The following is a 26533-nucleotide window of genomic DNA, read 5'->3' as shown; positions in this document are numbered from 1 at the left end:
GCTTGGGAAATATATAGATTGCCAACCTAGGGACCCAGGCAATTGGAGGGTCTAGCGAGAGACCAGGAGCTCAGTAGGCTGAAGAACTACAAGGAGAAGTTGTGGTGAAAATGAAAGAATTGTTACGCTTTGCGTTAGCAACTGTTAAGACTGTTGCCATAGGAGACATCATTCCTGCACGTGCAGATGTGGCTTCTTGCTGGAGGCCTTTCCCTGCACGGCTATCCTCTTATTGAAGTCTTAGTATCTGTTAATTTAACTTGCAACTACTCAAGGATGTCCTGGCCCTAACCCTCTTCAACTAAAAAGTTTGTTAGAGAAATAAACATCTCGTTTGAGTTCAAGAAGTGTCTGATGCCCAATAACTTTATCCACCATGCACCCATTATGCCTCACAACCCACCACATACACAAGGATGTTAGCCACCTCTGGCCCTGGAGGTTCTCATTAGACTGAAAGAGGCCTGAGACCTTGCTACAGATAGAATGTCTTCATTAGGGAGAAAGGGCGGTTTTGAAAATAAGACTACTTTGTCCTTGTGAAGTTTTAGAAAGGGCTCCTTAGAACAGAGGGCCAACAAATCTGAAACATGTCTGACAGATATGATATCAGCCAACAAGCCTACTTTGTAAAAGAAATCACCCAAGGGTAGTTCCCAAAATTGGTCCAAAGGGTGGTTTCTGCAGGACAGAGAGGATTGGATGAAGGGTGGTCTGATCTAGTAGACAACTTGATTTACTTTTTATTTATTTTTTACACAAGAGAAAGCAGTCAAAGGCTTGTAGAAAAGATTGGGCAAGCATAAACCTGTCCCTTAAGAGAACTTAGAGCCAAGTTTTGGTCAAGTACCCACGAAAGGCCAGAATGTAAGGTACCGAGTAGTCTCTGAAGTTGAAATCCTTGGTGTTAACACGAATAAGGATCTCCAAATTTCTTACTAGATTTTTCTTAAAGTGGCTTTTCTGGCCTTGAGTAAGGTAGGAATGACAAAGTCAGATAAACCCGTCTTTCAAGACCGGGGGGTTCAACAACCATGGTAAGTTGCAAAAAGGATGGTATGGGGGGAACCTTGGAACAGGAGGTCTAGTTTGTTTGGTGTTGCCTTCTAGAAGTTTAGGTATGTGTACCAAGTTCATTGCAGTTTCTCAATTTGGTACAATGAGTATTGCCAATTTCTTGTTTTCCTTCATCTTGAAGAGTAGTCGAGAAAGCATCCGCACCAGTGCTTTGTGTACTGATTTAAAAGTGATTAAAAGAAGCACTGGTTTCACAATAACTTTCAGAAAGTATTCTATTCTATGAAGTATTATCATTAATACCTTTTCTGATCCAGAAGGATTTACAATACCAGCTTCCGTTTTTAAAGACGTATCCTCATCAGTCTCCGCAATATTACTGTTCGAAGAAGTAACAGTGGAATTGACACTTTTAGGACTGGGATCTTTGTTGGTCAACAAGGACAGTAAGGAGGAAACTCTTACACCTTAAAAAAACACAGATGGAAAGAGAAAAAAAAAATTAGGATTTTTGAATTCACATTGAATACTCTTTCACAGGGTCCACCGAGGGACACAGCTTATTAAGTAATCTAGGCTTATACTACCACCCACAGAAGTAATAGTCAATAGGCTAACAGAATATGAAAGGCCAGATCCCTTTAAGATTCTCCCACCTCACATCTGCTCAGTTGTAGCAAGCAGTCCAAACAGTGAACAACCGCATATGAATGGAGGGTGACGAGTTCCTTCGAACTGGGAGAAAAGGATTTTATGGGGAGTAAAAAAATCCTATTTTCTCTATTGTCCATTGAGGGAAACAGCAAGATGATAGCCAGCCTAGACACATCCAAATGCATTCCAAACTAGGGGCAGCAACAATTAGGGGCACACCAACACAGCAAGAAAAAACAAAAGGATGCGAACTGGATTAAAGTGCCACCTGTAGAACCTACCACTAGCATCTGCAGAAATAAACACACTGACCTTGTAAAAGTTAGACAAAGTATTAACAGACGACTAGGTCGCAGCACTATAATTCTCTGACATTAAGGCCTGATAACGAACAGCCCAAGAAAAACACTCACTGCCCTAGTAGACTAGACATTAAAAAAAAGGAAGCACTTTATAACAGGTGATACTCGAAAAATTTGAATATCGTGCAAAAGTTAATTTCACTAATGCAACTAAAAGGTGAAACCAACATATGAGATAGACTCATTACATGCAAAGCAAGATAGTTCAAGCCGCGATTTGTCATAATTGTTATGATTATGGCTTATAACTCATGAAAATCCCAAATCCACAATCTCAGAAAATTAGATTACTACATGCAATCAATAAAAAAAAGGACTATACATAGAATATCAGAATCTTACATAGAATCTTTGCATGGCAAGAAGATCATCACACAACAAAGCAGAACAAGAAATTTAGAGTGGATGTCTGCGAGAAAACTGAAGTAAACAAAGACATACAAAGGTTTACAGTTCAATCACATTTTAAAATCTTACCCTTTCCATTTTGAGCCTTCATGAGACAGCTGGCCACTAGATCTGTACAGTTTGCTTGTAGAATCTGAGCACTGGAAATGATATTGGAGTCCAACTTCTCCCCATCGATTTCCCCTTCAGTGGCCAAGTCTGAACAATAGAGAGCCAGTGAACTGAAGAGCAGCCATGAGTAATTGTGAATGTAGGGCTGTATAAGCCTCTGCTTGTCACTGATTTTATTTGTAACCATGGGATAGATGGTGATGCTGTGACTAGGCAAATGGCTGGAAGGGAAAACAAGATGCTGGATAAAAATTGTTTTAGGAAATAAGAGAACAAAACAAACAAACATCCTGTGTCCCTCAATGAACAAGAAAGGAGTGGCTTTAGATGCACTTAACCGCTTAACGCCCGCCGCACGACTATTTACGTCCACAGAATGGCGTATATATACGTCCTTGCCTTCTAGCGGGTCAGGGGTCCGATCGAGACCCCCTCCGCTGCGTGCGGCAGGCGGCTTACCTGCGGGAGCGATCAGACTCGAGGGGGCGGCTGTTCGTTTCTGTCTGCCCCCTCGTGATCGCTCCCAGCCAATCCCGCGAGCCTTCGCCGTGTCACTTCCTCTGCCTGTAAAATGTAAACATAGGCAGAGGAAGTGATGCAGCTCTCATCTCGGTGGTATTTTCAAACGGCCGAGATGAGAGAAGACTCGCACAGTAAGTCGCACCAACACTACACTGACACCACACACATAGGCACACTTAACCCCTTCCGATCACCCCCCCACCCCCCTGTCACACTGTCACTGAATGCAGTGATCATATATGTACTGATCACTGCATTTAGTGTCAGTGTGACAGTTAGTGTGACAGCCAGTTAGTGTTAGGTCCAGGGTAGCCCCGTACCCCCCCCCTAATAAAGTTTTAACCCCTTGATCACTGCCCTAGTTAACCCTTTCACTCTTTATTGCCAGTGTCACTAAGCGATCATTTTTCTGATCGCTGTATTAGTGTCACTGTTGCCGCTAGGAAGCCAATTTTTTTTTTTATTGGGATTTTTTTGGCCTAAATGTTTGACTAAAATTTAGTTTATTCAATTTTTCTTATAACAAAAAGTAAAAAATATTGTTTTTTTTTCAAAATGTCGCTCTATTTTTGTTTATAGCGCAAAAAAAAAAAAAAAAAAAAAAATCGCAGTGGCAATCAAATACCATCAAAAAACAGCTCTATTTGTGGGAAGAAAAGGACGCGAATTCTGTTTGGGAGCCACGTCGCACAATCGCGCAATTGTCTGTTAAAGCGACACAGTGCCGAATTGTAAAAACGCCTCTGGGCATTTAGCAGCATATTGGTCCGGGGCTTAAGTGGTTAAACAGCAAGTATCCCATACATCAGCTAATCAGTTGCACAAAGTTGAGGAAAACAAAAAACAAAAACACATTGCATGATCTCTTGAGCTGCCACCGAATCCTAAAGGAATCCTCATCTCAGCCAACACCCTCACATGACAGGACACATGTTGTAAGAGACATCCGTGAAATGTTAAAATATTGAAACATTGTTAAATTAAAAGTTTCTTTCACACAATAAGTCTAACAACTTACAGCAAATCAATGAGAAATGCTGAGCACACATTGCTGAACAAAAAGGTATGATTCATTTATGTGTTGATAGCCTTATGTAATCCCATTTAAAAATACAAGTGCATAGTCTTAAGTATATGTAAGCACCTGTCGGGGTATCTCATGGCCACATAACATCCGTAACACAGATCAAAGTCATTGCACACACTGCAGTTGATTCTATGCCCAATAATAAGTCCTTGGCAATGATCACATGCATATTCCATGTTGACCATTTCATGGTCATCTTCATGGCCCTCAGGTTTTACGCCACCTGTGAAATGAACAAATTAAACTGTAAATATAGACAATAAAATCACTGCTGCGCTAGTAATGTAAGCAATATGGTGACCATAAACACGCACAGAATGGGTAACACTGCATTCACATGTGTGTCTCCGAAAAGTCAGCGTGGGGGGGTGTGTGTGTGTGATGGGGTTGGGGGACAGAGGAGGGGCCGGACATGGGTAAATCACCATGTCCAGTGATTTACTGAAACGTGCCAAATGTGACACTGGGGGGGGGGGGACCTGATAAGCAGTTCAATTTTTGGGTGGAACTCCACTTTACGTTGAGGGAGTTGTATGCGGTTGAGAATTTCAATTTAACTCATCCTCAGTATGAGAAACCTTAGATGAGTATACTGAGGTAAAGGAGCAAAACCCTTGTATGATAGGAGTGTCTGAGACGACTTGTGTTGAGGGTAGAGATATGGTGTGTGTATATATAAAAGAGGACGGTTGTTGGGTCTTCCGAAGGGAGAACAAACATTTGTTCTCTTGCTTGTTGTATTTGTACAGTACGGTAACATTGTTGTGCTTATATCCATTGCTTTTCGGTGGTGGTATTAAGAGTATGTATATAGGCCTGCTTTGTCCTGTCCACAGCCATGCTGGCATCTACAGCCCATTTTCTATTAGAGGTCTTAATATAAGATTTCTTGAATACATAACCCCATAATGTACACCTTCAAGGCATCCCACACAATAATATTAGCGGCTAAGTGTCTGTTTTCAGTTTGAAAGCCTTAGAGCTGTGATCGTATGCAATGTGGGATAGTGAAAAGGAGAAGCCAAAACAGATTGAGCTTCCAGTGGGTGGGTAATAGTTAGGCTTCATTTCCACTGACGTTTTTACAGCCACTTTTCTGAGCGTTTTTACAGCTTAAAAACGCCTGTCCATGTTATTCTATGGCATCATGCCCACATAGGCGTTTTTGAGCTGCAAATGGCATAGGCGTTTTTGAGCTGTAAAAAAAACGCGGGACCAGGGCGTTCTGAAGCTCCAGAGTAGAGCTGTAAAAACGCCTGACGTTAAAAAACGCTCAAAAACTTGCGAAAACGCTCAAAAGCGCTACCGCAGCTTTTTTGAGCTCCAGCTCAGAAAACAATTTCTTTTTATTTTTTTACAAAATAAACATGGACAGGTGTTTTTAAGCTGTAAAAAAGGCTAACACAAGTGGCTGTAAAAACGCCAGTGGAAATGAAGCCTAAGACTACAATGCAACACATCAGGTGTGGAGGAAATAGGTAAATAGAATGCCCATGTGGTCTAAAGGGGGCAGCAGTGAGCAATCTTAGAATCAGATTATATCCAGCTGGTTAATTATTAACTTGTCTCAGCAAAACATCACCACGATGCAGTAAATGCTATTTACAATGCAAGTAAAAATGTTCAGTTTCATGAAAACTTCCCATTCACTCATGATATTATAAATATAAGAAAAATTTGTACAGTTGGGACTTTATATGAGGCGGTGAACTGGTAATTGTATTAGATATACACTCATGATTATGCGTGTGTATGTAACTTTATATATTAAACTGAATTTTATACACCTACTTGCCTCATTCAAAGTCCAAATCTCCACACCCCCCTTTTTTTTTTTACATATTATAAAGCTGTATGATGTAAAAAGACAAGTGAAAAATAATTTATTTTCCAACTAAAACTAAATTTCAATTTGTGATTTTAAATCAGCACAGTTTATTCACTGCAGGCTGTTTAGCAAAATGTAAAATACATCACTGCTGCCAATTTAGACTTACCCAAGAAGCAGGTCTTACACAAATCCATATCATTGCACTGTAAACACCGGTAGCGATGCCATGGTGCAATTTTATCACAACCATCGCAAGATATTTCGACATTCAACAGGTCACAGTATCGTGCAATAAACAAATGCATCTGTAATAAAAAATAAATAAAAAAATTACATTAAGAGACTGTTACATAGTACGTAAGGTTAAAAAAAGACACAAGTCCAACCTATGTGTGCGATTATATGTCAGTATTACATTGTATATCCCTATACATTGTGGTTGTTCAGGTGCTTATCTAATCGTTTTTTGAAACGATCATTGCTCCCTGCTGAGACCACCACCTGTGGAAGGAAATTCCACATCCTTGCTGCTCTTACAGAGCTACTAGCCAGCATGTCCTCCGGCTGGCCAGAGACCCATACAAAGTTGTAATCGGATTTGATTGGGTCTCCACTATGATAAACCAGGAGCAATGACATGACATCGCTTGCTGGTTTACCTGGCTGTCAATAGGGGCATTTTTTTTTAAATCAAAAGAATAAAAAAATGCTGATAATCTATGCTTATATGTATAATAAAGATATACTTGCCTATTTTCAGACCCGTCCGGTCACGGCTGCAGGGGAGAGGGTAGCGTTCCAACACTCACGTGACCGGACTATAGCAGCGACCTTAAAATAGGTAAGTATACACATCACTTTTCATTACATTGTGGTTATTCTCAATGCAGATTGAATACTATCTGTGTGTTCTAAACACTGTCACTCAAATGTGCACTTTAGATAATATTCTACTTGCATGCATTCATTTTGCACTAGTTGGACAATAATGTGGCAATAAGATTGCTTTTTTTATTCACATATAATCGATCCTTTGTACGTAGGTTTTCACTCCTTTTTTATTTATATATTGCCCAGGAGTTCATACCCACTTTCCTGGAATAATTTTCAGAATTTAATAATTACAGCGCTACACATTTACTTAAAGTGGTTGTATAGGGGTTTTTGTAACTTTTACCTACAGGTAAGCCTATAATAAGGCTTACCTGTAGGTATGAAGAGTGTATCCTAAACCTGTACGGTTTAGGAGATATTCCCACTGCAATGCGCCGCTGATTGCAGTGGCGCATGCGCAGCGGTGATCCCCGGCTAAAGGGCCGGCAGCCGCCGGACCTTGCCGGTTTGAAGTCTCCCGCGGGCATGCGCGGAAGTGACGACATCACCGATCCAGCCAATCACAGAGCTGGAGCGGCGATACCCGGAAGACACGCCGAGTCAAGATGACATCTCGCTCGGTGTGGACCAGGTACGTTTTCTTCACCTTGTTTTGAGGTAAGTATTTCATAATGAGCTAGTATGCGGTACATACTAGCTTATTATGGCTTTTGCCTTTCAGGTGAAAAAAAAATAATTAATCGCGGGTATACAACCGCTTTAAGTATACACATTGTTCTTACACAGGTTAGTAAGTATAGGGTGTTAGGAGGGGAGTGGACAGTTTTAAAAGTAGTTCGGGGGTGTACAACTTTATTTACTCCCTCACCCGGATAAACCTGCCCAAGTCGGCGAAGCAGGCGCTGTTGGGAAGTGGGGGGGTTGAGGCCCCTAAATCTGGCAGGCGACTACTGACATTTATTTTTATTTCGGCCAAGATCACCATTGCCAGAAACTGGAGGTCAGCTGCTCTCCCATTTGAACAGCTTAAGGGCAAATTATCCTGGCTGATGTTAAATGAGAGGTTGTCGGCCCTAACACAAGATAAAATGAAATTTTTTCATCAGGTGTGGGATCCTTGGATTGGTTACCTCACTAATGATACCAGTGTGCGTGGGACTTAGTTAGTTATAATTTTCAGTTCTATAGCTTGGAGATGCCGATCCGTGGTTCCCCCCCCCCCCCCCCTCCCCCTTCACTTCTTACTTTTCTCTTCTTTTTCTCTTTCCTTTCTAATTCTTTCCTTTATATCTTATTTTCTTTATTGGACTTCTCTGTCCTTATTGCCTTTGTATATTGTTATTAACATGACCGTATTCAGCCCATGCAGGGTTTGCTGGGCTTTGACGTCCTCTTTCCTGCCTTATACGCATTGTGTGATCATTGTCGGTCAACGATCGACCCGTAGTTGAGGGAAAGAATTGTTTGTTGTTAGTCTATGTGATCTTTATTAGATTATGTATTCTATTTTTGTTTTTCTTTTACCAATGTTTTCATGATATTCCAACTAGGAGTTTTAGACGTCAGGGCCCTTGATATTGAAATTTCATTTGCTATTATGATTGTACAATGACTAGATACGCTTCTTGTCTGTTAATAACATTTCATCTTTTCTAATAAAAACATTGGAACATAAAAGTAGTTCGGATTATTCTGGAATTTTAACTTTAAATGCATTGACCAAATTAACAGATAAGGAGTTTCAACGTCATTTGCATTAGGGCTAGTTTACACTTGCTTCAAAAACATGGCTTCGGACACGTATTGTTAAAGCTCTCTGAATGCCAGTCAAAGCTCCCATCGGTACAGGAGAATCAGGTTCCTGTTCCCGGCCGGACTGACAGGAAGTGCACACACTGGAGTGTTCACTTCCTTTCAGTCCGGCCCCGGGAACAGCAAACTGAATCTCCTGTTCCACGCGGTAATGTTACACGGCCGACCGGACTGCAGGAGGACGCAGCGATGCAGCAAGGGCCCTGCCTGCTGGGGCCCCTGTGCGGACACCAACATCTGCCGGCATGTGCGTGGTGCGAGGATAGAGGTAAGTCGCCAACCCCCCCCCCCCCCCCCCCTCAACTTAAAAACTGAAATGTCACTTTTTTTTTTTTTTGCCTGGGGCCCCCAAATGTCTTCAAACGGCCCTGCTTCTATGGAGGGTTTAAAGGACCACTAAAGCTACATGGGGTATAATTTGTGAAGCAAAGCAAAAGCAGGTGTAAATAGGACTGTAAGCTCCCCATTTTATTTAGTGACAGGGGCTTTGATTAGCGTTCAGGGAGCTTTAACAAAGCCTGTCTAAAGTCTTGTTGAAGACGAAGCAAGTGCAAATGGGCCCCAAGTCTTTAGGAGGTCAGAGGGCAGGCTATATACACTTCTCATGACAAGGTTCCATTTAAGTCATGTTAAACGTCATCAGATTAATGTCTCAGTCTGAGGATCTGTGACTTGGGTAAATTAATGTCTCCTTTCCTTCCTCTACTGCCCATCTTAAGTGACTATTTCTCTCAGGCCTAAAGAAACCTAGGTAATTTGCCGGGTGGCCTTTGCATGGATTCACACTCGTTCACTACTTCTTGACCACCTGTACTTTTCTATCTTGGTCCTCCTTCCAGGAGCACCATGACATGCCACCCTTGGAACACTTTCATTATATACAAACAAAACATTGGATCTTACAAAAACTTGACGTCTTCACCTATACCGAAACGTCCTTTGAACACACTTGCCTACATTTCCCAGGGGCACCCAAACTCATATCTATGCTATACCCTGTATTAAAATGCAAGAGGTTTAATCCAGATGGACTTGGAAGACTGGGGCAAATCCTTGCTAAGCATAGCCAAATATTCTTTTAACACCTATTTTTTTTTAAAGAGCCCAGCCACTTCAGGACCTGCGCATGACTATATACGCCCTCTTTTTGAAGAGGGATATCTCGGTAACGGCAGCAGCTGCTGCCACAACAGAGATATCCATCTCTTTAGGCGCTGGTCCTGTAAACGATAATAGTGTTCTCCACAGCGGATTCCGCGCGAGATCACCGTTCTCAGTGGTGGGAGAGGGCCCTCCCTCCGCTTACCGGAGCCGCCGGCAGCAGCGGAGGCGATCGGGTCCTTCTCCCTCTGTAGCATGGACACGAGTGAGGTCAAGATGGCCCCCACCCATCTCCATACCATAGCAGGGCTTAAAGCAGCGTCAAAACGTCACTTCCACCCATACGTCTTAAAAGGGCCAATTTATTTTTGTCATTTTTTCAAATGCCAAATTATTTTTTTATTGCATTTTAGCCTAAATATGAGATGTGAGGTCTTTTTGACCCCAGATCTCATATTTAAGAGGACCTGTCATGCTTTTTTCTATTACAAGGGATGTTTACATTCCTTGTAATAGGAATAAAAGTGATCCAAATTTTTATGTGTAAATAAAATCAAGTAAAATAAATAAGAATTCTTTTTTTTTTTTTTTAAAGTGCCCCTGTCACGACGAGCTCGCGCGCGGAGCAGCGAATGCATACATGCGTAGCTCCCACATATGAAAACGGTGTTAAAACCACACGTGAGGTATCACCGCGATCGCTAGAGCGAGAGCAATAATTCTCAAAACATGCAACCTGTAGAATTTTTTAAACGCCGCCTATGGAGATTTTTAAGGGTAAAAGTTTGACGCCATTCCACGAGCGGCGCAATCTAGAGTGTTAGAAAAAAAAATGTATAATGTTCGGGGGTTCCAAGTAATTTTCTAGCAAAAAAGAACACGGAGCCTTAAAAACAGGCAAGGTCCTTAAGTGGCTAGAAGGTGCTCTTCTGCCATTACCAGGTCACTGCCCATATTGCCTATGCCAAGCCCAGTTACACCAATAGATGTTTTTGGGGTTGTGGCATATTGTTGACAATTCTTGTCCAAAACTTACAGGCTTTCGTCCCAAGTTCTTTTGGGCTTCTTCATTCCCTCTTCAATTTAATAATCCCCAAAAATGCCCAGGTGGCTCTTCTCCACCAACCAATCCCTGGCTTCTAGAAAATAGGAAAAGAAACCGCTCTAGGAAATAATCAACGAATAGCTGGAAGGGTTGATTGCCAGCTATCAAGCGGAGCTTCTGCCCGCGCTGACGTCACCTCATGCTCCATTCGCATACCCAGGAGGACGGGTTGTCTGTGTGTGCACCGGCCGGCACAACAGACTTTACGCTCTTTAACTATAAAAGTGTAAGTGCAATACTGTGTTTTATACAATTAAATTCCATAAGGTTTTACAGCGGTTTTATTTTCTTATGTACCACACACATCCTCTGTTGATTTGATTGACAGGGAGGCGATTGCTGAACATCCATGACTGTGCCTGCTGTCTCTTGAAGCTCAGCTGTGATTCACTATATGCGTTCTTTGATTCTCTGTCATGGGGGATCATGGTAATTTGGTAAGAGTTTATTTTTACTGATTGGTGGTGGATTCAACGGTTTTTTGACAAGCAGATACAGCAATTCACGTTTATGGACTTTTTTGGTCACCTATCACTAGTGTATAGTCTGTTTTTTTACATTATAATTTATGGACATTTTCTGGATTTAAATCATTTACATATGGACTTTCAACATATTGATTTCTATCAAATTATTTCACTTATTTAATAATTTACCTTTGTGGATTTACATTGAGAACGTTTTTCACAGTTTACCACAGTCCCTTTATGTATGAGCCGATTCTAAATTGATCATGGGTGTTATGTATATATTTCTTTATATAATATTCATACATTTTAAGGTAGTGCGATTTTTCTTTCAAATCCCTGGCTTCTGTCCATCTCAGAAAAAGCAGATCATTGCCAGGGCCTGGAAGAAGCCCTTGTTCTCTTTCAAGAAGTTAAAGACCACATGAACTTGATGCTCATTAATGAGCAAATGTCTAGTATCCTTAAAGGGGTTGTAAAGGTAAATTTTATTTTCCTAAATAGCTTCCTTTACCATAGTGCAGTCGTCTTTCACTTACCTTATCCTTCGATTTTGCTTTTAAATGTCCTTATTTCTTCGGAGAAATCCTCACTTCCTGTTCTTCTGTCTGTAACTACACACAGTAATGCAAGGCTTTCTTCCCTGGTGTGGAGTGACATGCTCGCCCCCTCCCTTGGACTACAGGAGAGTCAGGACGCCCACTAACACACAGCTCCTTTCTCTATGTGCAACGTAGAGAGCGTCCTGACTCCTGGCTCCCAGTAGTCCAAGGGAGGGGGCGAGCGCGACACTCCACACCAGGGAGAAAGCCTTGCATTACTGTGTGGAGTTACAGACAGAAGAACAGGAAGTGAGGATTTCTCAGAAGAAATAAGGACATTTAAAAGCAAAATCGAAGGATGAGGTAAATGAAAGAGGACTGCACTAAGGTAAAGGAAGCTATTTAGGAAAACATTTTTTTTACCTTTACAACCCCTTTAAAAACTCACAAATTTCTTAAAATCTGTGAACCCTGGCTTTCCTATGCTTTGCCTTCCCTGGACCCCACTAGTCCAACCGCCCTTTAAGCTACCTGGCTACCCTTGTCCTAAGTCTGTGGGAGATGTATGCCCCCCTCCCCTCTTTACGTGCACCCTCCTTACTTTGTCTTCTTTTTCTGCTGACCTTTCTCTTGCATCCTACTCCCTGGTGCACCATTTGGTGTACATTTACCTTAAAGTCTACAACTGACACATCAACTTTAGCCTTTGATTCAATGCCTCCAAAGATTGTGCATATACAGTGAGTGAGAGAGTGTGTGTATATCTCTGAACACAACATGCAAGCATGCATATTACATACATTTATTTTTATTCTTTGTAGGTTCATGAATACACTTGAAAAACAACAATAACAGTTGAAGAGAATACTAGAAAAACAACAAAAGAAGATGCCACAAAAATCATCACCTTTCTCTTTACATCTGGATCGGCCTGATTAATCTTTTCATACCAAGTTTCAAACATTGAATCTATGCATTCCTCTAACCACTGAAGGTTCTGCCTGTAATCTGCCCTTTCATCATCTTCTTCCCACTGACTGAAAAATAAGAAATGTTTATAAAAAGGAAAAAATATATACATATATGATACTCACATAAAATATGATATAAAAAAAAAAATCACAATTTCCACCACTAAAACCCCATTTGTTAACACAAATTCAAACATTTGAACAATATTTATTTTTTAATGTGTCAATATATTGTCTGAACAGTCCAAAACAGAAGTTCAGTGAGGAAGAATTGTGTACCCATTTATCTTTCTTCATAAGCTTTTTCTGGTAGTAAACAGCATAGGAGGTGGCGGGGGGAACCTAAAGCTAGGTTACACATTACACCCCCAATCTCTGCACCCAAGGTGCCAATTTTACTAAAATACAACTGGCAGCCAACTTTAAGGATTTTTTTCTATTAGTTTCATCAGAAGATCATGTTTTCTGGATCTTCAAAAGAACTTTCTGCCCCTCAGACGAGGCTGTCCTACCTTTAAACTGTACACTATTAAACCTTTAAAATGTTTTAGTAATAAACTGGTGGGTTAATGCAAAATGAGCAGCAATTTTAAATGACCAGCAGGCTACACAGAGTGCCTGAGTTTTATTTGATATTTTGAAAAGCTTTTCTTCACGATTAATCTGGCTTAGCTTTCAGTAAATCCGTGTTCGATTCCGCTAATGCTCATCACCATCTAACAATGAGAGCGCCATTACTGTGCATACGCTCACTAGATATGGAGTGGGGAGTGAGGCTTTGTTTTAGGGGCGGGATTTATCCCCAGGTCACAAAAAATGAACCCGCTAGAACCAAGATAAGAAAGCAGTATAAAAAAATTAAAAAAAATCTAAATAACGTGCTACCGTCACTAACCAAGTAAAAATACCTTGGGATTCACCCACACAGACAGCAGCCCATCCTGCTCCTCTAAAATGGGATCCACAATGGCAGTAGAGCAGCGGCTGCAACCAAGCATCCAATTGGCTTTTTCATTTTTAACAGCCAAATTAACACTTTGTATGCAAGTGTTCCTTAAAGAGAACCCATGAGGACAGAATCCTGGGAGCGGTCATTAGGGATATGTTTTTAAATGGCGCAGACCTGAAGGAAGTCATTCTCATGTTGGCTTTAGTACATATGTACTTCCATTTGTTGCAGAACAAATGGAAGCTACATGCTTGCTCCAGTTTGTGGCAACAGAGCAAGCACAGCATGCTGGTATCTTAGCAGTAGTGCCAAGGACTGAACATGCCAACACAAATCTGCTTCTGTGCTTGGTCTAATCAGTAGGATAATGAAAAAAGGGGGAACTGGCAGGATTATCGGGTATACAGTACACAACATTTTCAGGCAGTATTTATAAAGAACTATAGGTTTAGCACAACACATAACAGAGATCTGCAGTTTTGGGGTAACATACACTACGTTTACAGAATTCGACTACTAGGCAATTACCAATTAGGCCTTGTGTGGACTTCAGCTTGTATAAGAGTGTAAAAAACTGCTTCTACAAAGAGCCATTTAGCCAGCTTCAAGCAGCCATTAAACAACCATTTAGGTCCAGTGAGGTTTCACATAGATCTTAATGGGAGTAATGGCCATCTGGCAGGCTTCAGTAAGCTTCAGCACTATTCAAAGTGTGTTGAAAGTCTGTTAGAAGCTCGCTTACAGACTGTCAACGCTTCCATTAATATGCGTGTATTACCGTATTTATCGCGGTATAACGCGCTCTGGCGTATACCGCGCACCCCCAAAGTGGCCCCCAATCCTGTGGGAAAAAAAGATTTTTTGTTTTTTTGTACTTACAGTTTTGGTGTCTTGCGCGGCGTCCATCTGCGGCCTCGTCGGGTGCGGCGTCCATCTGCGGCCTCGTCGGGTGCGGCGTCCATCTGCGGCGGGTCCGGCGTCCTTCTGCGGCGGGTCCGGCGTCCTTCTGCGGCGGGTCCGGCGTCCTTCTGCGGCGGGTCCGGCGTCCTTCTGCGGCGGGTCCGGCGTCCTTCTGCGGCGGGTCCGGCGTCCTTCTGCGGCGTCCTCCCGCTCGTTTCCCGCCACGACTTTGAATACTGCGCCCGCATATAGCGAGCGCAGTACACTCGTGAATCTTCGGGCAGGCTCGGGCGCCTCTCGCACTGACGTCCTGTACGCTCAGGACGTCAGGACGTCAGTACGAGAGGCGCCGAGACTGCCCGAAGATTCACGAGTGTACTGCGCTCGCTATATGCGGGCGCAGTATTCAAACTCGTGGCGGGAAAGCGGGTATCGGCGTATATCGCGCACCCACGATTTTGCCCTGATTTTCAGGGCAAAATAGTGCGCGGTATACGCCGATAAATACGGTACATCTCCAAAATCAAAGTTTACCTAGGGCCCCATTCAGATTTATATTGTCAGCTGCAGCGTGTCACATTGAACGATAACATGCACTGCGTTAAGGCAGCCTATTCATATAAATGGGCTGCCAACACACTGCAGTAGACTAAAAAACACACAACCATCTTTTTTATTTCAGTGCGCAACGATGCAATGCATATGCACTGTGATATACTGCTGTGCATTTACTGCTACGATACACTGCGCTGAGGTTATAATCACAATGAAAGCCATGCACTGCACCACACAGTTGTTGTTTTCAAGTGTCACAACAATGCAATGGTCTGAATAAGCCCGTAAAAGCTTCAACAAATTTGCTTGCAACCTGATCAAAGCTTTGCAAATACCGTACTTTGTAAAAGCTTGTTGTGCATATTGCTCTTCCATATACTAAAGCCTGAACATGTATAAACAAGGGTGTCAAACTGTATTTCATTGTGGGCCACATCAGCATTAAGATTGCACTCAAAAGGGCCGGTTGTATCTGCAAGATTAGATGTCCAGCACCCCCCCCCCCCTTACATTAGATGTCAAGAGTCACCCCACCAACAGAAGTTAAGTCCCCCACTCTCCCTTAAACCAAAGTGCACCCCCCTTACATTATGCCGCTGCTGGGAAAAAGCTGCATGCATTTCTTGAAAGCAGAAAGCAAGGGTCAGGGGGAGGACCAGATGAGGGAAGGAGCTCTCCCACGGCTATAGGAGAGGTGCGGGGGCCACATGAAAATGGCTTGGAGGGCCGGATTTGGCCCGCGGGCCTTGTATTTGACACCTGTGATCTATAGGCTTTAATATATTGAAAAATCTAAAAAGCCATCTGTAGAATATCCATAGAAAATCCATACTTTGGATGTTGAAAAAGTTTCCATTCTCATCCAATGAACTGAGTAGAAAATATCTATAAACAGATATACATTCTCTCTAAAATGTCATCTTAGAATGCAGACAAAGGACCACCCATACAGATACTGGTTTCAAAGTTTCCAGATTTAGGACTCGTTTACACGTGTGACCAAGACCATTTCGCCTGTTGCTGCTGAGACAGCGGCCGGTGGTGTACACATGCCGTGGTGCTTTGCGGTCGTGGCAGGAAATATTCCACCTCCTCCATGGCGCTTGTTGGGCAGTACCATTGGCCGAGTGCAACCCATTTAAGTGAATGGTACCTTGCTGCAACTACCTCACAACTGTGCACAATGCGAGCAGCTGTTGGCACAGTTGTCCAGTAAGTAGGGTGTTAAAACAACCAGTGAGGAGGCAATATGCCTCCTTAGCATCTGTCTAAAGCGTGATCCGAAAGCAAATTACGCTTCAGACTGTAAAGCAGGTTTAAATAAGGCTCTAACATTAGGTAACACTGTAACAAACATCTTAAGAATATTGATGTTAGTTCAAATAGACAGACATGAATCATATCCACTTACCTCACAACACTATCATGGGTACTTATGTTTTCTTTAGACATTGATAAAAGTAATTCTGGGAGGTCAATGCTGAGGAAGAATGAAAGGTCTTGGGGTTCCCAGCTCATGTCCAGCATGTGAAGGAGGGTAGTCTGCACACATGATAAGGCTGGGAGCAGTGACCTGGGCAAACAAAACATCGTAAATTAAGAAGACCTCTCTGATTTGATCATTTGCAACAAGTGTTTAGTGAATCATCAAACAATTGTAGCTGTAATCAGAACCACCAATTGAACCAATCACTACAGCTTTTTCATACACAACAGTGCTGTAAGACCAAACAAAATAAGAATCGATAAATTATTTGTGACACAGGTAACTGGGCAAGAAAACTACCCAGGAGGAAACTACCAAGGAGTAAGCTTAAAAAATATACGGTACTTACCTTACACTTTGGCTCCCGCACATGGAGCCAAGGTATAGGTGAGGTCACAGGCACTCGAGTGATCCTGAAAATACTGAAGATGCTGCATTTCACAAAAAGTTGAACCTATGCAGTGTTAAGATCACTGAAATTTTTTTAACCTATGGGCTGCATATACTTATTTGACTGTGGTGTTATGCCATACTGCGGACAGACACTGTCCTGGGGGCACCAGTTGTTCAAGTCTCCTATCTAAAGAGGGAAGTTAGCAGAACAACATGTTAGGAAGGCTCAGTGGACCATTGTCTAAGAGGGAAGGGTCTAAACGTGAGTGCCAGCTGTTTTTTCTTCGTTGTATGATGGGTACTGCAAATTGTAGCTTTGGTTTGATAATTAGAAATGACTTCAATCAAGAGAAGATGTAAAAGAAAAAAGCTGAGAATAGTGCGCTTATTCAATAATGTTCCATAGCGTAGTATACTCAAAGAAAAAATATACAGTACATGTTGCCGAGAATGTGTTTCTAGCATGACAGCATTGCGCCGATTCTCGGTGACATGGTGCCGACATCTCGCACTCGCTGAAATAGACAAAGCACATTCCAGCGATCATGTCATAGAAGCGACCGGGATCCGACTTGGATTCCCGCCAATTCTAGCTGCGGCATTTGGTATGCATTCCTGTGACGTCTTATTCTTCTTCTCCCTTCTTCCGATGTTGACACAACGCCTCTTCTCGCTGCAATGACAGGTGCGCGGTTTGCATCCGACTTATATAGGCCTCACAGTCCCATCATGCTCCGGTACCTACCCACGTGGGTAGGTACCACGTGGGTAGGTACCGAAGCATGATGGGACTGTGACATCATAAGAGAGGCCTGTATAAATCGGATGCAAACCGCGCACCCATCATTGCAGCGAGAAGAGGCGTCGGGTCAACATCGGAAGAAGGGAGAAGAAGAGAAGAAGAAGACGTCACAGAACAGCGGGCTGGCCGCCTGCTAGTAATTGAGCTAACACACGAAGATAACGGCGGCCAGCCCTGAAGGAGAAGGCACCGGACAGCGGGAGAAGAACCGGGGTGCGCCGAGTCAACAGCGGAGAGCGGCGAAGATAGAAGACCCCGCGAGAGCGGAGAAGACCCCCGGAGAGCGGAGGAGACCCCCCGTTGAGCGGAAGAAGCCCCCCCCTGGTAAAAGAGCTAAAGAAGACGGGGGGCCCCCGGAGCAGACTAATAAATTATTTTAAAAACCGTGTGTTTATTAACTTTAACACTTTGCCTCCAGGTGAATGGGTAGGGGTACCCCATATCCATTCACTTAGGGTGGAGGGCCGGTATCTGGGGGCCCCCTTATTTGAGGGGGCTCCTAGATTCCGATAATCCCCCCCGCCCGCAGACCCCGACAACCAACGGCCAGGGTTGTCGGCAAGAGGCCCTGTCCTTATCAACCTGGGGACAGGGTGCTCTGGGGTGGGGGGGCACCGCAGTGCGCCCCTTGCCCCAGAGCACCCAACCCCCCCATGTTGAGGGCATGCGGCCTGGTACGGCTCAGGAGGGGGGGGCGCTCGCTCATCCCCACTCCTTTCCTGGCCGGCCGGGTAGCATGCTTTGGATACGGGTCTGGTATGGATTGTAGGGGGACCCCCTACGTCGTTTTTTCGGCGTAGGGGAGGTCTCCTTACAACCCATACCAGACCTAAGGGCCTGGTATGCTCCTGGGGGGGGAACCCATGTCGGTTTTTTATTTAAAAATTGGCGTGGAGTTCTCAGGAATGCATACCAAATGCCGCAGCTAGAATTGGCGGGAATCCAAGTCGGATCTCCCGTCGCTTCTATGACGGCTTTGTCTTCGGCGCTGGCTCCCGCGATGGGGCTCGTAGGTGGTCAATCTCGCCGAGAAAGGGAGCGAGATTGACACAATATCGCGTTCACCTACTGTAATGAGTATCCAAACATACAAATAAATAAATGTGAATAAAGTCCAACTAAAGCCCAATGGTAGAAGTTATATTTATATGAAGGCAAAAATCTCAGATAACTTGATAGAAGAAAAAACAGATAAAACATCTATCCAAGCATCGACTGTTAAATGTATGAATTGGCCGCTCACCTCCAACAATGACCCAAGGGTCAAACAAGGCTCATTAGATAGCCAGATAAGGAATACTGCTGATGGATCTGTAAAGACATCCAGGTTCCAGGCAAAGACAAAGAACTACGTCCAAAACTTGGCATCAAAACATCTTGGGTAATTCCACATATGGAGGAAACAGCTCGCTCCAAGGAATGGCACTTCTTTGTTTCATTTGAGCATCATTTATACAAGAAGTGCCATTCCTTGGAGCAAGCGGTTTCCTCCTTATGTGGAATTACCCAAGATGTTCTGATGCCAAGTTTTGGACATAGTGCTTTGTCTTCGCCTGGAACCTGGATGCCTTTACAGATCCATCAGCAGGATTCCTTATCTGACTATCTGATGAGCCTTGTTTGACCCTTGGGTCATTGTTGGAGGTAAGCGGCCAATTCATAAATTTAACAGTCGATGCTTGGATAGATGTTTTATCTATTTTTTCTTCTATCAAGTTATCTCTATGAGATTTTTGCCATTATATGAACTACTACCATTGGGCTTTAGTTGGACTTTATTCACATTTATTTGTATGTTTGAATACTCATTATATTTTTTCTGAGTATACTACTTTATGGCACATTATTGAATAAGCGCACCATTCTCATCGTTTTTCTTTTACATTTATTACGCAGTGTTTTTCGAGTACACTACTAAGTGGTTGCAGCTAATACATGTACTATATATATTTTTTTTATGAGTTTATTTTCAGTACATTCACTGGAGGTTGATGGTTTATATTTACTTAAATTAGAACATAGTAGCATGCAAGATTTTTTCACTTGTAACCCAATAAAGAGAAGAAACTTTTGTAAACAACATAAGGACAATGATTCATCCCAGACAAGGGTTTATACAGCTGGATTATTTCTTCAGAAAATGTCAATTTAAAATAAAGTGAGAATAAAAAATGCAATTCATTCATTCCGATGTAGAGGCCATCTCTATTTGGACATAAAATAGATGCAGTAAAATGGTAATCAATTTAAGAAATAGTGTGTGGCTGTGCCCACTTCTAGATCTAAGACTGTCACTGACAGCCGATGGTCTACACCAGCCATTCTCAACCAGGGTTCCGTGGAACCCTAGGTTTCCTCCAGAGGTGGCTAGGGGTTCCTTGAGCTGTGGCTGATTTACCTTCTGTTTGATGGTGCATACATAGTTCTGAGCCAATTCCACTTGGAGGAGCCAGTGGTATTACACCAATGATCTTCATAGTTCTCTGTAAGGAGGGCATTCTTACCACTACTGTAAAAAAGGGCATTCTTCTCACTGACCACCAAAGTAAGGGGCATTGTTCCCACTGACCCTCAATGAATGGGTTTTATCAGGGGTTCCCCGAGACCTGAAAATTATTTTTAGGGTTCCCCAGTGGTAAAAAGGTTGAGAAAGGCTGGTCTACACCATGGTTTCTCAACCGGGGTTCTGCGGAAGTAAACATGGGCCCAACTGCAATCTGCAGACACCAGAGATTTAAATTCGCTCAACAGTGGCTTTAAAGCTCAGAGATATACTTTTGCAGAGTACCTCCGGGCGGATTGATATCGGCCTGACTGTACTCAAATTTTTACGCTTCTGAGAGAGCAGTGCAGAATGAAAAGGCTTGGACTTCACAGAGCCAGCAGTGCTGGATGAAAAGACTTTTGCTCAAAAGAAGCACTAAAACCAGTATTTGCATGGATTATTATGGTTCACATCAATGTAGTAAGAGCACTGCATAAACTGTTTCTATAATGCAGCCTTCTGTTTCAAGTAGAGTGGCCCATCAGTACTGATAAAGACAGGGCAGAACATCAATTATTCTGTAATGCAACTCCCGGCTGTCATTTTTATAGTTATAAATTGCAAAGCAATAGTACACACAACCTGTGTACGTTTTTTGGGCATGTGTGTACTACACATGCCCAAAAAACATCGACAACTGGTTAACGAGTCAGTCCCTCCCAAAAGTTTTTATTTCATCTCCAAAATAAGACCCTGGTCACACCGAACATTGAAATCATGCTACTTTACTTTACTTTAAGTAGCACGATTTCAAAGCAGTAATATTTTAGGTGCTGCTTGGAAGACATCTCTGATTTCATGCACAGAAGTCTATGCAAGTCATAACTGAACTTGCAAAAAGTAGTGGAAGTACAACTTTCAAAATCGGTGCTACTCTGGTGGAGTTGGAGTCCCACTGATTTGATTGCTTCCATTGCAGACAATAGGGTGCGACTTGTCATGCGCTTTGAAACTATCAAATCGCATCAGAAGTCGCACCAGTGTGACCAGGGGCTAAACATTTGTTTAAAGCTTAGTATGTACAGCAGCCGTATAAAACAAGGGGAGCCAAAACAAGTTTACAGCACAACCAGGTTAATCATTACCTTTAGCAACTTACAAAACACATTGAGGCCAAGACATACCTGTCATTAAGGTTGTTGAAACTCTTCACTGCATTAACTAAAAGCACAACAAGCCTGTAGTACATTTCTCGCACTTCTTTATGCAGCTCAGCACCGCAGCCTTCTAGGTGACAAAAGTAACTACAGTATAAAACATAAAAGATTTATGGTAAGCTTCTGCATTTTAATTTTTCTCTCCATATCTTTGTACATATATCTGCCATAACACTGCAAAACCAAAACCACCAAAATGTTGTGTGGCATTTGCAATATCTAGAACGCCAGCATTCTGATAACACTAGTGATAAGAAAATTAAGTACAGAAGCTTGACTAAAAAACTTAAAGCACAAATTATGATCTAAAATGTAACACAATACAGAAACTTCAAGTGAAAAGCAAAATGAATCAAGAATACAGTAAACCCAGTTCTACTTAGTTAACAAACTTAGTTTTTTATAAAAGTCCCAAAAAGATTTTAGATATAGTAGCAAGCAAGAAAAAAAAAAAAAAAAAAGAAGAAGAAGTAATGGAGCCAATGAACACATACATAGCTCTACAATTTTACAAACTAACTTATAATCCTTCAGAAGATGAAGATAGTAAAAACTATAGGAATATAGCTAGTAAAGTGACAAGATGAACATGATTAATAATGAATAGTGAAGAAAAAAAAAATCTAGAGTGACTTGGCAGTGAAATCTCCCCAGCAGACACCACAGCAAAAAATAACCTGGTAAGAGTAGGGAAATCTAAAATTTAAAAAATTGGCGTTTATATACACTGAAAAGGACTCTGCATTTTTTTTTTTCTCGTCTCAAATGCAGGTGGTGGTGCCTGTTTGGTTTTGCACTTGTGACGCAAATTGTGCTGCTTATTAACTTGATTATCTTGCCTCTTTGTTTTGCAATCTTGTTTGAGGATGCTCCCATTAGAGGTCATCAGCTGTCCAGAGTCGTTCTGGCCCTCTCTTCTCCTGCAAGGTGGGAGTGGGAAAGATACGCACATACATGAGTAAAATTTGCAGATCTGTGCAAAAAAATAAATCTGCAGCTGTGTCCTATTTTTTACATTTTTTGTACATGACTAAACACGGTGCACACTTTTGTATGCAGCTGTGTGTATATGGACTCACTGATTACTATAGTGCTGCATTTAGGTGCATACAAAACAATCTGTATGAATGAGCCCCTAAAGAATTTTCGACAAGGAAAAAAAAAAAATATTAACAATGCGGACCCTTAACAGTACTAAGCCAGTAAACATAGTTGACCAGTATAAAAGGTCAAAATATATATATATATATATATATATATATATATATATATATATATATATATATATATATATATATATATATATATATATATAATATATTTTTTTTTGTTCTGAAGAGGCAAGAGCAAAAAGGCGTTTGTACAGGGAGAAAGGCACAGAACAGTATGAGGTCAAAAGCCAACCCAATGAGTAAAACGGGGTTTAAAATAATGGATTTAAACTGTACCAGGGCGATGCCTGCAACTGCACCCCAAAATAACCCCTTCAAGCCAAATTTGCGGTCGGTGTGAAGGGGTTAATTCAAAGATTGCACTAAAGAGGAACTGCAGTCTGCTCACATAATCTGTAACAAAAACACCTTTGCCATTCTGAAGCTTCCCTCCAACCACTTTGCATATTATTTTATAAAAATTCTCCAGCACAATCCTAGAGCAGGGTTTTTCAACTCCAGTCCTCAAGGCGCCCGAACAGGTCATGTTTTCAGGCTTTCCATTATTCTGCACAGGTGATTTGATCAGTTTCACTGCCTTGCAATTACCACAGCTGTTTCATCGGAGGGAAATCCTGAAAACATGACCTGTTGGGGCGCCTTGAGGACTGGAGTTGAGAAACACTGTCCTAGAGCACACGTGTCAAACACAAAGCCACCAGACTATTTTATGTGGCCCTCGCACCTATCTTGCAGCTGCGGCATTCCCCTGGTCTCCGCCCCCACCTCGTCTCAGTTGAGTGCATAGAAAACAGAACTGTTCCTCCATCAGCTGACTCCAGCCCTCCCCCTGGTCCTCCTCCAGACCCTGCACTTTCCACTACCTAGCTTCTTCCAGGTAGCAGTACAAGGTAAGGAAGGGGTGGACTCTTGACTTCTGATGGTGTGGGGGCTCTCGATATCCAATATAATGGAGAGGGGGGCTGCTCTGGACAACTGCTTACAACTATTTAGGAGAGTACTGCAATTTTTCTGCCAGTTTAAAAACAGGGTTGCACACAGCGGATATTATCAAGAAGAAACTTTATTGGTGATTGCCCAGACAGAACACCATGGCAGAACCATGTTCTGCCTGAGCAGTCTCCAATAAAGCCTCTTGTGGATGATATCAGAACTGTGCAGGACACTCCTTTTCAAGACTTGCATCATCTGCCACAGGAGTGTGAGTGGGCTCTGTGCTGGTCTGCACCTGTCCTTGACAGAAACTCTCAAGTTATTGCTAAAACCAGTAATATCTGAATGCAGAGCCAATTATTTATGATCATAAAGAGAGTAGATACAGTTATATAGTCTTGCAGATACAACCAGCCTTATGGGGGCAACCATAATGCTGATGCAGTCAGCAATGAAATTCAATTTGACACCCTGTCCTAACGGTTTTTCCAGATAAGGACAAGCAAGGGTTGCCAATGAACTGTTCTTGAACATGGTGTCAGCCATAGACCAAAATCATGCTAAAAGAAACCTGATTAAGAATGATTGTCAGGGCTAGATCTAGACACACTTGGTAGTAAAGGGATGTGTGCAGGAGTCCGAGAGACCAATCCTTATGTCCTATTCTTATTACAACTCACAAAAAGAGTTGAAACTCGTTTTTAGTAAAACATTGGGAATTGGCTAAAAATGTATGCAATTCGGAGAGAACTTGAGAATATGGGTGAAACAGACCCAAGAGCCTCTGAGAAGATATAGGTCTCTGAGACACTGTGTGATCTGAATGTTGAGGGTATGATCAAGAATATAACATATAAAGCACCACAATGTGTGCTGATTTTTTTCACCAATGTAAGGGGTACATTGATATGTTAATAGATGGGAGTAGAATCCTTTAAGATGTGCCTACTAAAAAGTTAGAAAATCTTTCCTATGAGAGATTTGCAGGTCTACAGGACATCAGGAAGAGGCCTAGCTACTGCAGAATATGTAGTGGTAGGTCTATAGGCGATCAAGCTCAAGTCAAAATGATTGCCGGGATTTTGACATACTGTTTTTGGGGCATGGTGGGACATGCATCCCTAGATAAGAGAGTCCCAATTTGAAAGTTCTTGTAATTGTAAGGAAAGCCACTCCTGGAACTATAAGATTGCAAGGAGACATAGGGAAAATTATAGAAATTGTAAAAAAGATAAGGTGAAATGAAAAAAGCTTGACATTGCCATGCTAAGCTAAATGTATGTCTTTAGTCATTCTAGCACCTGCAAGTGTAAAAAGGCGAACCTCAGTGTGTAGAGGTTCCTGCTTATGTCCAGTAGAATTAGAGGGTTTACCACAAACAGATAGATCTGCAGTAGATGATGCATGGATGGGGGTAAACAAAACGTACCCATAAGGTAGAGGCAAAGATGTAATTGTGGAGAATGGGGTTAGAGCCTCCTTTACCTCCATAGCCAACTCAATGCATTCCTCAAGGGAATTTACAAAGAGGAGCTCATTTTCAAAGGGGGTGGACAAAAGGCACCTTTCCAGAGCAGGGTCAACAGACCAAGCTCTAAGCCATAAGATTCTGTGCATAAACACAGAAAAGGTGTCATGCACAGTCAACGGCAAGTATTGCAATCTGGAAAAATAGGAATATCTACAGTGGATATAAAAGGTCTACACACTCCTGTTAAAATGTCAGGTTTCTGTGATGTAAATCAATGAGACAAAGATAAATCATTTCAGAACTTTTTCCACCTTTAATGTGACCTATAAACTGTACAACTTAAGCGTTTTCCATCCCCAGAGCCTAGGCGGACTACCAATCTAGCTTTGTGTGGGTGTTCCACTAAATACCAGCCTCTATGGTTACACCAGATGATCCATTTTTTGGGGGATTCTTTCCATCTCCTGGCCTCAATATATTCCTTTTTTTGACCAGTTCATGCTTCAAATACAGGTAAACTTTGCTCTCATTATAGGCCATCATCTTTGTCTCAGGCAATTCGGGATTAAAACATTAAATTGTATTTCTTTCATAATTATTGTTATCTTTGTATTGTTTTGTAAATTTATGCATTGTGCTTTTTCAATTTTCAGTAGATAGTGCCTGATAAATTTAATTCTCCTGAGGAAGCTACTAATTATGGCGAAACGCGTAGAGAGAATTTTTCAGCTTGCACATTCTTGAAACTGTATTGTATCATTGGATGGATTTTTCTTATTCTGTAATTTTTAACTTTTATAAATAAATATTTTTTCTTATACTATGTTGTTGTAATTTTGCACCATAAAAATCCCAACCCCTCACTCTTTTCAAATTGTTATTAAAGGGGTTGTAAAGGTTTGTTTTTTAGTTTCTAAATAGGTTCCTTTAACCACTTAACCCCCGGACCATATTGCTGCCCAAAGACCAGAGCACTTTTTGTGATTCGGCACTGCGACGCTTTTAACTGACAATTGCGCGGTCGTGCGACGTGGCTCCCAAACAAAATTGGCATCCTTTTTCCCCACGAATAGAGCTTTCTTTTTGTGGTATTTGATCACCTCTGCGGTTTTTAGTTTTTGCGCTATAAACAACAATAGAGCGACAATTTTGAAAAAAATTACTATTTTTTACTTTTTGCTATAATAAATATCTCCCAAAAATATATATAAAAACATTTGTTTTCCTCAGTTTAGGCCGATACGTATTCTTCTACATGTTTTTTGTTTAAAAAAATTGCAATAAGCGTTTATTGATTGGTTTGCGCAAAAGCTATAGCTTTTTACAAAATAGGGTGTATTTTTATG

The 26533-nt window shown here is 41.9% G+C and overlaps 1 protein-coding gene across 2 annotated transcripts in view; it reads right to left on the bottom strand.

Moving 5' to 3' along the window:
- ZZEF1 (zinc finger ZZ-type and EF-hand domain containing 1) overlaps positions 1-26533 on the bottom strand; it is a 300633-nt gene that overhangs the window by 114596 nt on the left and 159504 nt on the right. Inside the window, exons 31-38 of one of the 2 annotated variants that reach the window (XM_040336714.1) lie at positions 22451-22531; positions 21579-21698; positions 16640-16801; positions 12761-12890; positions 6159-6297; positions 4219-4384; positions 2511-2773; positions 1321-1484 (exon numbers count right to left, since the gene is read on the bottom strand). In XM_040336714.1, the coding sequence (XP_040192648.1) occupies positions 1321-1484; positions 2511-2773; positions 4219-4384; positions 6159-6297; positions 12761-12890; positions 16640-16801; positions 21579-21698; positions 22451-22531 (1225 nt within the window). The remainder of the gene's footprint in view (positions 1-1320; positions 1485-2510; positions 2774-4218; positions 4385-6158; positions 6298-12760; positions 12891-16639; positions 16802-21578; positions 21699-22450; positions 22532-26533) is intronic. The other variant, XM_040336715.1, reaches the window with a different exon arrangement.

The sequence above is a fragment of the Rana temporaria genome, chromosome 2 (assembly GCF_905171775.1).
Source record: "Rana temporaria chromosome 2, aRanTem1.1, whole genome shotgun sequence".
Classification (NCBI taxonomy): domain Eukaryota; kingdom Metazoa; phylum Chordata; class Amphibia; order Anura; family Ranidae; genus Rana; species Rana temporaria.
The sequence above is the reverse complement of the archived record's forward strand: the minus strand, read 5'-3'. Positions and strand labels throughout refer to the sequence as shown.